Raw genomic sequence first — 13447 nt, 5'->3', positions numbered from 1 at the left:
CATGTTACTTTTATGTTGTTTTCTTGTTGATTTTATGTTATTTTCGTGTTAATTTTTAGAAAACTGTAAAAATGTAAAAAAACATTTTTTGAACGTAAAAATGTAAATATTTTACAAAAAAATAGTACATTATGTAATTATTCCTATAAATTATGTGTTAGACTTAAATAGATAATAAAAGTATATTGGGCAACCCACTTACAAAAATAGATATATTTTAATAAAATATAATAGATAAAAAAATGTATTCCTTAACTTATCACCACAATAATCACTTAGACAAGCATTTTATTCTTTAACAATATGGCAAGCATTTTTTGACAAGTGAATTACACAAAAAAGAATTATATTATGAATGTATAATAAAACTAACAAAAGTATGGAATTTCTAAAACAAACAAATAAGTAGGAAAAATCAAAAACAAAAACAAAAATGTGATGTATTAGTTATTACCCAAACCACAAATTAAATATCTTTTTTTTTTTTCCTTTTATTTATTTATTCAATTTATTTTATTAAAATTTAAATTTAAAAAAAAAAAAGAAAAACCTCTCAAAAACCTCAAAAATCTTCTTTTCTTCTTCTTCATCATCTTCTCTCTCATGTTCTTCAATGGCTTCTCTACTGTCAACACCAGCTGACATTTCCAGTCTCACTCCCTGGAGATGGAGAAGGCTTTTCTTCCCTTCTCAAACCCTAAGCCAAGCACAATTCCATTGTTATCGTTTCTCGCAACCCAAAGCCATATCCACCACCCATTCCCAACAAGGCCAATCCCAATCCCAAACTCCATTCCAAACCCTAAACCACGACCCAGACGCCATTACACTCCTCAACCACCGAATTCGCCGTGACCAAGGCAACCGAGATGGTTCTAGAACCCTTGTGGACGCGGCGGAGGCCGATAAGTACATTCAATTGGTGAAGGAGCAGCAACAGAGGGGTCTTCAGAAGCTCAAGCAACGTGGAGGCTCCACCAGTCAACGGAACAAGGACGAGGATGGCCTTGTTGAGTCCTCCTTTAACTATAAGGTCGATCCTTACTCACTTCGTTCTGGGGATTACGTTGTGCATAAGAAAGTTGGTGTTGGTCGATTTGTGGGTATAAAATTTGACGTTCCTAAAGGATCTAATGAGCCAATTGAGTATGTTTTCATTGAATACGCCGATGGAATGGCTAAATTACCTCTCAAACAGGCCTCTCGTCTTCTTTATCGTTACAATCTGTAAGCTTTCGTATTCACTTGTTTATTGTATTGAAGTTCTTTGAATCAATTGATGGTAATTCGTGAATACTCATGACAATCTTACAGACACATTAATATTCTTGATCTATTTGGGTTCAAATTTGTCATTTTAACACGTATCATATAGTTTGCTTAATAGATTAATACATTGACTAATTTTATGTCAGCATAGTTATAATTTATTTATTAATATGCAATTAATTGTGTTAAACTTGTCGATTTCGATTTCAGTAGGTTAACTTGTGTTTAATTTGAAATTTAACTAATTTTGTGCCTTTTTGAGTCGTAATATTGTGTCATGACTTATATTGCTACTGTTAAATGAAATGGTTGATTTTTATCTCTTGTTACAGTCCTAATGAAACGAAAAAGCCTCGCACTTTGAGCAAATTGAATGATACGACTGTTTGGGAGAAAAGAAAAACAAAGGGAAAGCTTGCAGTTCAGAAAATGGTTGTTGATTTGATGGAGTTGTATCTACATAGGCTCAAGCAAAGACGCCCTCCCTACCCTAAGACCTCTGCCATGGCTCAATTCACAGCTCAGTTTCCTTATCAACCTACACCAGATCAAAAGCAGGTACTTTCTATAACTAATTTGGAAATGTGTTTGCTTTGTTTTTCGGTTATAGAAATCTTTGCTGAGAAAATACCCTTGTTTGGTGTCTTCCTCTTAACTAAGGCTTTCATAGATGTTGACAAGGATTTGACTGAGAGAGAAACCCCAATGGACCGTTTAATTTGTGGGGATGTCGGGTTTGGTAAGACTGAAGTTGCTTTACGTGCCATCTTCTGTGTAGTATCAGCAGGGAAGCAAACTATGGTTTTAGCTCCAACAATTGTCTTAGCCAAACAACACTACCATGTCATTTCAGAAAGGTTTTCTATGTACTCAAATGTCCGGGTTGGACTTCTTAGCAGATTTCAGGTATTGCTATTTTGAAAATGATAACTAGTTCATTTTATAGTTGAGGAGTCTTGATGATTTGAGATGATTAACAGAGTCAAATGTAAGTAATTATGTTCCTTCATGCAGACAAAATCAGAGAAAGATGAACATCTTGAAATGATTAAAAATGGGCACCTTGACATTATTGTTGGGACTCACTCACTTCTTGGAAGCCGAGTTGTGTATAGCAATCTAGGCCTTCTTGTAGTTGATGAAGAACAGGTTTGTACTTTTAAATCTATTTGCCTTATCATTAAGGAATCATGTCCATGTTGACTTAAGGAATCCGTGCTCTGTTTTATTTCTGGTATACAGAGGTTTGGCGTAAAACAGAAGGAGAAAATTGCTTCGTTCAAAACTTCAATTGATGTTCTTACTTTGTCTGCAACACCTATACCGCGAACGCTTTACTTAGCCTTGACTGGGTTTCGTGATGCTAGGTAATTAACTTATCATGGTAATTAAGTGAATTAAGATATGAATCCTGGATCCAGCAGTTCATTAGAATTTGTTATATTTGCAAATTTGAGAAACAATAATAGTTGTAGGTTTTATCTTTGATCGATCCAAATGCACATAATTAAGTTAGTTGTTCGGAATACAATCTTTATACCATGTGAATATCATTGTTTATGAACGCTTCCTTATTTTGCCTGTGTATGGGAACAAGTGTTGTAATTTTGGTTTTAGGACAGACTAAATTTTGGAATCTCAAAACTTGAAGGTAATTAGTGCTAAAAGTTGTAGTTATGCATTTCACCTCGTTTCAGTTTGATCTCAACTCCGCCCCCTGAAAGAGTTCCTATAAAAACCCATCTTTCAGCACACAGTAAAGAGAAAGTAATCTCAGCAATTAAGTATGAACTGGATCGAGGTGGGCAAGTGTTTTACGTTTTGCCCCGTATTAAAGGTAACCCTTTTATTACTCATATACAGTCTTATGTTATTCATTGAACCTTACATCCATAGTTTCAGTTTTGTGTCATTTCATTGGAGTTATATTGGTCCTTAGATACTTGTTAAATTCCATGTGGTTGCTATTGTGAAAGATAAAACTTTATTGTTATCTTTTTTCTTTCTGGCTGTAGATTAATTTGTTAAAATTCAGAGAAGCAAAAGAAACGCCCTCTTAACGGAAAAAAGTTCAATAGTGCACATCAATTATCTCCTTGTTTTTATTTTTCTTGATTTGTATTTCAATGTCTTTCTTACGTTCAGGGCTTGAGGAAGTGATGGAGTTTCTCGAACAGTCATTTCCCGATGTTGAAATAGCTATTGCACATGGAAAGGTACTATCTTTTAAGCATTAACTGGCATAAGATTTAGTGCCTATAATATATTTATATTTTTTTTTTAAGTGGATTTATTATTGTTCTTGCAGCAATACTCAAAGCAGCTGGAGGAAACTATGGAGAAATTTGCACAAGGGGATATCAAAATTCTCATTTGCACCAATATAGTAGAAAGCGGTCTCGATATCCAAAATGCCAACACCATCATAGTTCAGGATGTTCAACAATTTGGTCTAGCACAGTTGTACCAGGTTCCTTTTTTGATTTCCATCTTTCAGTTTTTACAAATGAGACTAATGAGTGACGCATTTGGAAGAGACAAAGATTGATTCTTAAACCTATATTCTATAAACCTACTATGGCAAATTGGAATAACTTATTAGTCACTTAGGAACTTTTTTCGAATTCACAATAGTTGGAGATTTTTCAAAGCAGTGCATACATGCTAGTTGCATTACTCATGTCCAAGTCAGTCCTCTTCTTGATTTATTTTATTTATTCCTGATGCACAAGTAACACATTTCTAGTTTCAAGGTCAGCTACAACAAATGCTTATTGTTTTTCTGAAATATATGATCTACTACTATCATTTATGGGATAGTTCCTGAGCTTCTCAACCCACCTCACATATACATGAGTTCTGTGTAATAATTTTTATGCCTTTGCTTTTGTAATTGTTTATAGTTGCGTGGAAGAGTGGGACGAGCAGATAAGGAAGCTCATGCACACTTATTTTATCCAGACAAATCACTCTTAACTGATCAAGCTCTGGTATGCTTTCTAAATCCTTTTAGTTTTAGGGACATTATATTTATACCATTATACATGTTTCCAGATCGTTAAAAGTTTCCATTTCTCCATTCCTAGTAACTTTACAATTGTCTATATGGTCTGTCTTCTAGATACAACTACAAGTGTTTACAATTTGGGTTTTCAGTAAATTGACTATTGTGGCCATTCCTTAGGAGAGACTCGAAGCCCTTGAGGAATGCCGTGAACTTGGGCAAGGCTTTCAACTTGCGGAGAGAGATATGGGTATAAGAGGTTTTGGTAACATTTTCGGTGAGCAGCAGACTGGAGATGTTGGAAATGTTGGAATTGATCTCTTCTTTGAAATGCTCTTTGAGAGCTTGTCGAAGGTATGATCTGGGGATTGAGTGTTTCTTTTTCTTTTTTATCAGCTGTAGTCTCTTGTTTCTATTTTTTCTTGTAAATTATCATCCACTTAAAAAACATATTTCTAATTTGAGATTGTGCATATTACACTAGTTAACATTCTTCATTGCAAAGTGGGTTCTCTTGTTTGTTTTGTTTATTTAAATTTACATGCTTTAACTGTATAATGACAAACACTGACATGTCGCTGCTGTCATCAAATAGGATTGTCTGTATGAATTGCTTGAAATGTTGCTCTATTGATTATTGACTTTCTGTCCTTTTCTTTCGTAATTGTTTTGATTACCAGGTTGATGAACACCGTGTAGTTTCTGTTCCATACTGGTCAGTGAAGGTATGTTTTTCTCCTTGCACAAAAGTTTATGAGAACTTAAGTATTTTTTATAATCCTAATGATTACCACTTTGCTATTACGTGTTACTTAGCCGTGAGCGTGAGCAAAAGTCATAATGGCTTTAGCTCCAAGCATTTATTGTTTTTTTTCTTCAATAAAACCTTCCTATCCCAGAAAACATCTTTATGATCAAAACTATAGCAGAATGGAGACACTATGGGTTCAGTGGTGCTTTTGAAATGGATTATTGTGAAAATTACAGTGTAAAAGACGTACATATATAAGTATTAATACTACAACTGGTTCTTGTAACTCATCTAAATAGCTGATTTAATGGGTTTGCAGGTTGATTTAAACATAAATCCTCATCTTCCTTCTGATTACATAAATTATCTGGAGAAACCCTTGGAAATTATAAAGGAAGCCGAAAACGCAGCTGGGAAAGACATGTGGACTTTGATGCAATTTACTGAGAATTTGCGACGCCAATACGGAAAAGAGCCTCATTCCATGGAGATCTTACTAAAGAAGCTCTATGTAAGGAGAATGGCAGCAGACCTTGGAATAAGCAAAATATATGCTTCAGGAAAAATGGTTGTTATGGAAACAAACATGAGCAAGAAGGTTTTCAAGCTGATTACAGATTCAATGGTTTCTGAGGCTCACCGAAATTCTTTGATTTTTGAGGCCAATGAAATCAAGGTAATCAGTCTTATGATGTTTATTGATTGTATTTCCATGTCTTTTATGGTGTGATCTGTTTTATTTTAATTGACTTTTCTTTGTTGCAGGCTGAACTTCTTTTAGAGCTTCCTAAAGAACAACTCTTGAATTGGATCTTTCAATGCTTGGCAGAACTTCATGCTTCATTACCAGCTCTTATAAAATACTAGATTTTATATTTATTTTTATTTTCTGGGTACTTTCAAGAACAACTCTTTCTTTCTAGAAGCTATGCCTGTATTGATATATTTAGCCCTCTCCTTATCTGTTTCTCTTGAATTTGCAGTAAAATAGAAGGGAGCCAAGAATATGTTCTTGTGTTGGACTCATTCCCAGACTTGTATATTCGTACCGAGCAATGATCTTTACAAAATATGAATCACACGAAGCAGTTTCGAATCCAGGCATTTGTTACAGGTTTCAAATGTGGGAATTGACCAAAGTTGAAAGTACTAGATGCAAAGGGGTAAGTGTCTCTTAGCTATGGCTAGAAATTATATATTGTATGTCAAGCTGATCTGTTAATGCTAATCTTAACTTTGTCAGGATGTTTTTGGTGGAGTAAAGACATGGAAAATTTGAAGGTGTAAAGTTGGCTTGGAAACATAATGGAATAAAGATTATATCAAACACAACAGAACAGAACAGGAATAGTGCTTTTGATATTTGTTGCTTGATACACAATTCAAACAAAAAGATTTATAAATTATTACAACAGCAACTGCCCAGATATTCTCAACTGTACAATTGACTTTGACCAGTAGATCTTAATGAAAAAGGTTTTTTTTTTTAAAAAAATATTATCTTTCTTTATTTGTAACTTTTTTATGCGTTATGATTGGAAGAGAAAGATGCTTTAGTAGTCCAGCTGCCATAATAATAAAATGGCCCACATTTCGTTGTCTTCTTTACTCTTTCTAGAAACTATATAAATAATTGATCTTTATTTGGGTCCATTAGTTGTGTTGTGTCATAATAATCATCATCATAATCATCCAATTCAGAGCTCTGCTTTGATTTGATTTCAAAATTGAATCTTTGAGAGAGCAAATAGTACTGTGATTGATAACTATGAGCTTTCAAGAATATGCCAAACACCAAGTCCCCTCTCAAGGTGTGGCAGCAGCCATTTTTCAGCTCAATACTTCTGTTGCTGCTTTTCGACGTTTGGTGGATGCTGTCGGAACCGCCAAGGACACTCCCGATCACCGCCGCAAGCTGTAAGCTTTTACTAACTTTACTCTAGAAAAAGATATCATCTATATATATATATATATATTATGTTTGTATAATTTATATATAATTGATGGCACAGGCATGAAAGCAGACAACGAATACTTCAGATAGTGAAAGTTACTACAGCTCAGCTGAAATCCTTAACTCAGTCTGATAAGACTCACCATCACCATGTAAATCTTTCTTGCTTTGTTTTAATTCATTTGAAGAAGATGATGAATTATATAAAATACAAATATTATTATGATTAATATTGTAATTTGTTTCAGTTTTCAGCTACTTCTAAGATTAAGAAGATAGAAGATGTGAAGCTTGCAAAAGATTTCAAAACAGTGTTACAAGAATTCCAAAATGTCCAAAACCTTGCCTCTCAGAGGGAATCTTCTTATACTCCTACTTCATTATCACCATCATCCTTTGAAACAACCATGTACCTTTTTACTCTTTTCATTTCTTCATTTCTTCAGTTCATAACAATAACTATTGCTAAGTTCTTACATACGGTTACACTTTCAGACCTGAATCTACTGAGGATCCCCAGTCTTCCCACCAACCTTTCCTTCAGGAGCACCAAAGGTAAACTTATTTCTATATATAGAAAAAAATTGAAGGTATGACTATGGTAATGAATGGTTAGAAAGAATTTGTAGTATACAATCTTGGTGAATAGTCTGTAGAATCAGGGGACAAAAATTTATTCCAACCCAGTATGAATATAGGAGCAAGCTTACAGTTATTTGGATTTCGATCATGTCATGAGAAATTTGTATGAGTATTCGATCTCTTGATACATTAATAGACTGTTCAATCAATCAAATTGCAGAGATTACTTAGTGTGCAAGATATTAAGTCTAGCAGCAGCATATGAATACATAGATATATTTAAGGAAGTTGTAGTTTATTCAATGTAGAAATAATGTAATGAATATTCCATGGCAGGCAGGAAGTAGTTGTAATGTACAATGATATTGTTTTAAATGAAGCCCTTATTGAGGAAAGGGAACAGGACATGAAAGAAATACAATTCCAAATTAAAGAAACAAATGAGATTTTCAAGGACCTTGCTGTTCTTGTCCATGACCAAGGCATAGTTATTGGTAGGTCTTTCAATTAATCAACTAATCTATTTTTCTGTTTTCCTATTTATTATAATGTCATAATGTCATAATATTATTATTAATAATAATAATATGTTTGTTACACATATATAATCATACTACAGAAGAAGTTAATACAAACTTGGACTCTGCCTCTATTGCCACTACTGAAGCTAATTCTCAACTGGCCAAGGCTTCCAAAAGTATCAAATCCTTATGTTCTTGGGTAACAAATACATACATACTCTCTATATATTTATAGGGAGCAACTATAATTACAGACATTTATGTTTTTAGCATATAGAGAATTTATATATATATGACGGGTTATATTATAATTACTGTAGACTTCTTACTTGTTTTATAAAAATTCTAAATAATTTACAATAAGGAAAACAAAATTCAAAATAATCAATTACACTCTAGCTTAACTGAAAGTTTGAACCCTGTTATGAGGATATTAAATTATTTTAATTCTTTTAAACAGATGGAATGTATGTTGTGATTATAATGTTTACAGTCATATAAGAAAATTTGAGTTATAATTTCTCTAAATGTTAAAAGTAAAGGCGTCTTTCAAAGACAAAAGTAGTACTCTACAGTAGAATTTTTGTAGATTTATATGAAGTTAGAATGAAAATGAAACTAATTTGGTTTAATATTTATGAATGTTGTTGCAGTGTAGGTGGTGGATGGTGGTGGTTCTTGTGCTGGTCTTGGTTATCTTTCTACTTGTCCTTATCTTATAATAACAACAGTCTTTTAATTGAATTGATTCCATTGTATAGTTTGTTTGTTGTTGTTATAGCTTGTATTGTAACTTGTACCATTGCCTTTTTTTCATTGTTTGGTTTGTTCATTTCTTCATTACTTACCATTATATGTAACTTTTTAAAATTTAACAAGTTGTGTGCTTTGGATTTCAATAAAAGAGTCAAATTTTGATGGCCTGGACTCAATTTCATTACAATGTGTGTTGGGCTAAAACTAAACGCAGACAAATTTACCGAAAGTATTATTTTTGGTAAAGATTTTGTATTTTAATTTTAAATATTTTTTTATATTTTTGTGATATTTTGTAAAAATAACGTAAAAATTGCAAAAAAAAAAAATTATAAGAAAATAACATTTAAATAACATAAAAATAATATATATACGAGAAATAAAAAGTTAATAACAAAATTACACAAAATAATGTAAGAGTAGAGTATAAAAATAATATAAAAAAGTTATAACAATTTTATTTTATGTATATAAAATCTTAAACTGTAAAATTATATAAAGTTCAGTACAATTATATTTTTACATATTTTTTTGTGTATTTCTAAAATAGAGAAAAGGAAGGAAGTGAAAATTCTTTCTTTTTGGGAAAATAGATTGAAAAAAACTATTTTTTTTAATCTTCCTAGGTTTTTAGTTATTTAAACTATTTGTTAATTTTTTAAAAATTCTTAAGAAAACGAGTTATGTAATAATATTTAAATCTTATTTTTTTTTGGTAAAATATTCAAAATTTGTAAAACTTTAATAGAAAAAAAAAAAGGTGAAAAAAGTTCATATTTTATCAAAATCATGGCAGAATAGTATTGCTTAAAAAAAAACAATTATTAGTTTTTTTCGTAAGAAGAAGAAGAAGAAGAATCTGAACCAGAAAGAAGAAGAAGAAGAAACGATCATCAATGGCGACAGCTCTGGTATACCAAATGTTCTCATCATCAGCTTTACTTTCACTAGGCGTATATCACATGGCTTCCTCCACTCGTCTCCACCTCAAATCCCCCCAATCCTACTCCGCCAAACCCTTCCACCCATTCCCACCTTCCTCCTCCTCCTCCTCCTCTCATCCCCGCCTCAAACACCTCCAGCTCTACCTAATCCTCGCATGTCTACTCCTCTCCTTCGCTCACAACACAATCTCCTCCTTCGATTCCGATCCACTCCTCAAAGGCCGAACCCCCGTCCACCGCTTCACCTCCCTCCAATCCGCTGCAATCTCCGCCCTGTTCTTCATCCTAACCCTAACTCTCCTCCTCTCCGATTCCTTCCCTTCCTTTCTCCCTCTTCCTTCCGATCTTTTCTTCGCAATCGCCGCTGCACTCTTCTTCCTTCTCTCCTCACTCTCCGCTTCCTCCGCTTCGCTCCAAACCTCCGATCTCCAAGCCAAATGCGATTCCGTCTCGGCTCGTACTTCCGCTTTGGCTTCGATTCTCTCTATAACGCTAGCTTGTAACCCTAGACTGTTTGTCGCTGATTTAGGGCTCGGTGCGACCGTTTGTCTCCACGGATTGTGGATGCTTCAGACTGGTCTCTCGCTGTACGTTGAGGCATTCATACCGGAAGGTTGTCACCGGTTGTTGGACGTTGTTAGCGGCGTTGAAGGCTCCACTAAATGCGATTTGCAGGAATCGAGCTTGAGAGCTGCGGCGGTTCTGGATCTGGCGTTTTTGGTTCATGTGCTGTTTGTTTTTGTGATTGTTATGGTGACTTATGCTCTGGTTTCGAAGAGTGTTGGGGTTAGGAGAATGGGTTCGTATGAAGCTTTGCCTACTGTTAGTTCTACTACTCCACTTGATCATAATCACATTCAGATGAAATCCATGGCTGGTAACCAAGCTTAGCCTTTCTCCCCAGAAATTGAAGAAGAAGAAGAAGAAAGCTATGAACTTTTTGTTTCAAGTAAGTGAAGAAGCTTTCTTTATTTTTTTATAACTCAATTTTTGTATTATATATGTGTGTGTGTGTCTTTAATTCCCAGATTTTTGTTTTCTGAACATTCCATATACTAAAGAACTCTTTTGCTTTGAAACTGAATCTTTTGATATGTATATATATATACATATAATATTTGCTTTATGACTTTAGTTCTGAGATTTTTATTGCTGAACATTCCATTAACTTTTGGATAAAGCCATAGATATCATTGTCATTAATGAATGGTAGCTATTATTCTTCACTGTCTTTTTCTTATTTCATTATTTGGTTTTATTATGCAATGCTAGCAAGCCATTGTTTGTTCTTGTATACTCCGCTTTACATTTCTTAGATGCTGTCAGCCATCAATGTAGGTGTAGCTGTGCATTAAAGAACAAACAATGTTTCTCATTCATGAAATTTTTAATGCCCATTAAAAAAACAAAATATGTGATGCTATTTGGTTTGTTTGTATAAAATTTTTTACTAAAAGGCACACCACCAGAAATGTGATGCTGTTGCGATTGGTGTAAGTTAATACCGATATGTGATAACTATTATGAATGCTCTATTTTATGGTGGTGCTGGGCACTGGTGCCCAAATACATGGATAGCCATGCTTTGTTTGTATAAGGTCTGAGTGTTCTAGATAGTAATCAGCAGTTAATATAATTTACTGATAACTTAGTAGAAATCTTTATAATTTAATGTTGGGTGGGAAGCTAGTTAATACTAGGGGTGGGCATCCGATCCAATCCAACCTTTTTTTCCTTATCCGATCCAATCCAAGTAGTAATTGGATTTGGAAAATCATCATCCGATCCAATCCAATTAGACCTCAAAATCCAATCCAATCCAATCCAATTACTAATTGGATTGGATCGGTTTTTTAATTGGATATCCAATTACACAGCTAAAGTTCAATATTAACTTAAAATTATGAAGAAAAATACATAAAAACTAATTATTACATTTTATTTAAGTTTAATACTTCATAAATATACTATTTTTGCAAGTGTAATGTAGCAAAAAGTTTTAAATAATTAAAACAACAACATTTTTAAGCAATAAAATAGATCAAAACATCATAAAAATAAATACACAAAACAATCAAGTGTTACAAATTCAATATACAAAAAAAAAAAAAAACTAATAAAATATAATAAATATATATTATATTTTTTATTATATAAATAATTTTTTAATATATATAAATGTAATTGGATTGGATCGGTTTTTAATTGGATTTTGAGATTGACATCCAATAACCGATCCAATCCAATTAGAATCCAACTTTTAACATCCAATCCAATCCAATTGTAATTGGATATCCAACTTTTTGTAATTGGATTGGATTGGATCGGTTCGGTTCAATTGGATTGGATTGGATTGGATGATGCCCACCCCTAGTTAATACTATATATATATGGGCACCTCTAGAACTATAGTAGTGGATTGTTTTTTATCACTACTTATCTTGGTATTTTGGTAGTTTAATTTCAAATAATTTAAGATATCAAAATTGGTATCTGTTGCATGTAAATGTAAATATAAAGATATGTACATATGAATATCAAAATAAGTATGCGGTGCATGTACATATAAATATAAACATATGAATATCAATATCAAAATAAGTATGCGTACAACAAGTTTTTCAGTCATGTTTTCGGCATTTTAATTTATTTGGAATTTTATATAACTACATTATACACATGTAAAAAATGAAGTTGCAATTTATGTATGTATTAAAATACTAAAAAGTTCATGTAGTAGATAGTAATTTAGAACAATGGTATGATGTAGGAAAGTGCTTTATATACGGGAAGTTGTTCTTATTATCTATCATACTTGTATTATTAATACTAGGAGGAAGCTGAGGAGGATAATGGTGAAGGTAAAGGTTTCTTATTCTTGAGTTCTCGCAACAACAAACGAGGAAAAAAATGATGGTGATCAGAGCTTTTTCTTTGCTGCCCTTTCAGAACATGTACATCTACGATTGAACACACAATTTTTGGTGAATCCCACTCAGTCATTCAGAGTTACCAGTGGTATAAATTTCAAGCTTTGATATGCCCTTGTGAGAAATTAAAAAAAAAAAAGAAAGAAAATTAACATCTAATAGATACATACAAAAGGGCTGTTTTAGCTTGTGCTTTGTTTTGCCTTTGTGTGTCTCTGGATTTTAAATGCTGTGTATTGATGAGTATGATGATAATTGCTGTTTTGTTCAGTTAACAAAAGAAGAGAATTTGACATGAAATTTATTATTGATTTGCTTGGGAACTTGGTTTTCGAACATTGACTACGCAAAGAGAGCCATTATAAAGACCAAGTCCTACCCCTTTATGCTAAGCATGTTTTTTTATACCACAAGCAATGTATAATGCACTATTATATTCACATCTTAATGTAAAATTTGTGCGAAGTTTCACACAAAAATTAAGTGTGTTATATTTAGTTTACTATTTACAATGCTACAATGTGATGCACGTCCAAAAAAAAAAATGTAAAAAAATATTATTTTTATTGATCATTATTTAATATTGTATTAAAAATATACAAATATGGTTAATTTTTATTTTTTATTATTTAAATAATGGTAATAGAGTTAATGAAGAAGTTATGTAAAAGTAATAAATCATAATAATTAGTAATATTATAAATGTAAAATTTATTATGGACTAAATTTGGTATAA

General features: G+C 32.7%; 3 protein-coding genes across 4 annotated transcripts; all 3 read left to right on the top strand.

Annotated features, from left to right (window-relative positions):
* The first annotated feature begins 457 nt into the window (after positions 1 to 457).
* On the top strand, positions 458 to 6677 carry LOC115699378 (ATP-dependent DNA helicase At3g02060, chloroplastic). Of its 2 annotated transcripts, XR_009683900.1 has the most exons (15): positions 458 to 1227; positions 1602 to 1827; positions 1930 to 2175; positions 2284 to 2418; positions 2512 to 2636; positions 2967 to 3106; positions 3415 to 3485; positions 3578 to 3739; positions 4173 to 4259; positions 4454 to 4627; positions 4954 to 4998; positions 5344 to 5700; positions 5790 to 5917; positions 6008 to 6187; positions 6268 to 6677. XR_009683900.1 is itself a non-coding variant. In XM_061102056.1 (13 exons), exons 1-13 carry the CDS (start codon positions 614 to 616, stop codon positions 5889 to 5891), a joined length of 2484 nt encoding a protein of 827 aa, XP_060958039.1. In that variant the 5' UTR covers positions 528 to 613; the 3' UTR covers positions 5892 to 5918. The 2 variants fall into 2 exon arrangements, 1 of the variants encoding a protein (XP_060958039.1); XM_061102056.1 differs by lacking the exons at positions 6008 to 6187; positions 6268 to 6677 and having other exon boundaries at positions 528 to 1227; positions 5790 to 5918.
* A 115-nt stretch (positions 6678 to 6792) lies between these two features.
* Positions 6793 to 8820, top strand: LOC115700309 (syntaxin-22). The gene is made up of 7 exons (XM_030627877.2): positions 6793 to 6941; positions 7037 to 7130; positions 7227 to 7387; positions 7474 to 7533; positions 7897 to 8054; positions 8180 to 8280; positions 8740 to 8820. Exons 1-7 carry the CDS (start codon positions 6793 to 6795, stop codon positions 8818 to 8820), a joined length of 804 nt encoding a protein of 267 aa, XP_030483737.2.
* A 526-nt stretch (positions 8821 to 9346) lies between these two features.
* Positions 9347 to 13034, top strand: LOC115700711 (uncharacterized). The gene is made up of 2 exons (XM_030628340.2): positions 9347 to 10730; positions 12615 to 13034. The coding sequence occupies exon 1, from the start codon at positions 9734 to 9736 to the stop codon at positions 10670 to 10672; it is 939 nt and encodes a 312-aa protein (XP_030484200.1). The 5' UTR covers positions 9347 to 9733; the 3' UTR covers positions 10673 to 10730; positions 12615 to 13034.
* Positions 13035 to 13447: the final 413 nt, after the last annotated feature.

The sequence above is a fragment of the Cannabis sativa genome, chromosome 8 (assembly GCF_029168945.1).
Source record: "Cannabis sativa cultivar Pink pepper isolate KNU-18-1 chromosome 8, ASM2916894v1, whole genome shotgun sequence".
Classification (NCBI taxonomy): Eukaryota; Viridiplantae; Streptophyta; class Magnoliopsida; order Rosales; family Cannabaceae; genus Cannabis; species Cannabis sativa.
Note: the sequence above shows the minus strand (reverse complement) of the source record. Positions and strands in the feature narration are given on the sequence as shown.

What these genes read in the sequence shown, in the direction of transcription:
- LOC115700711 (XM_030628340.2), top strand. Translation starts at nt 9,734, where the DNA reads ATGGCGACAGCTCTGGTATACCAAATGTTCTCATCATCAGCTTTACTT.
- LOC115699378 (XM_061102056.1), top strand. Translation starts at nt 614, where the DNA reads ATGGCTTCTCTACTGTCAACACCAGCTGACATTTCCAGTCTCACTCCC. An exon ending in CTTCTTTATCGTTACAATCT is followed by an intron (nt 1,228 to 1,601) that starts GTAAGCTTTCGT and finishes CTCTTGTTACAG; the next exon opens with TCCTAATGAAACGAAAAAGC. An exon ending in TTGTAGTTGATGAAGAACAG is followed by an intron (nt 2,419 to 2,511) that starts GTTTGTACTTTT and finishes TCTGGTATACAG; the next exon opens with AGGTTTGGCGTAAAACAGAA.
- LOC115700309 (XM_030627877.2), top strand. Translation starts at nt 6,793, where the DNA reads ATGAGCTTTCAAGAATATGCCAAACACCAAGTCCCCTCTCAAGGTGTG. An exon ending in ATAAGACTCACCATCACCAT is followed by an intron (nt 7,131 to 7,226) that starts GTAAATCTTTCT and finishes AATTTGTTTCAG; the next exon opens with TTTTCAGCTACTTCTAAGAT. An exon ending in TGACCAAGGCATAGTTATTG is followed by an intron (nt 8,055 to 8,179) that starts GTAGGTCTTTCA and finishes ATCATACTACAG; the next exon opens with AAGAAGTTAATACAAACTTG.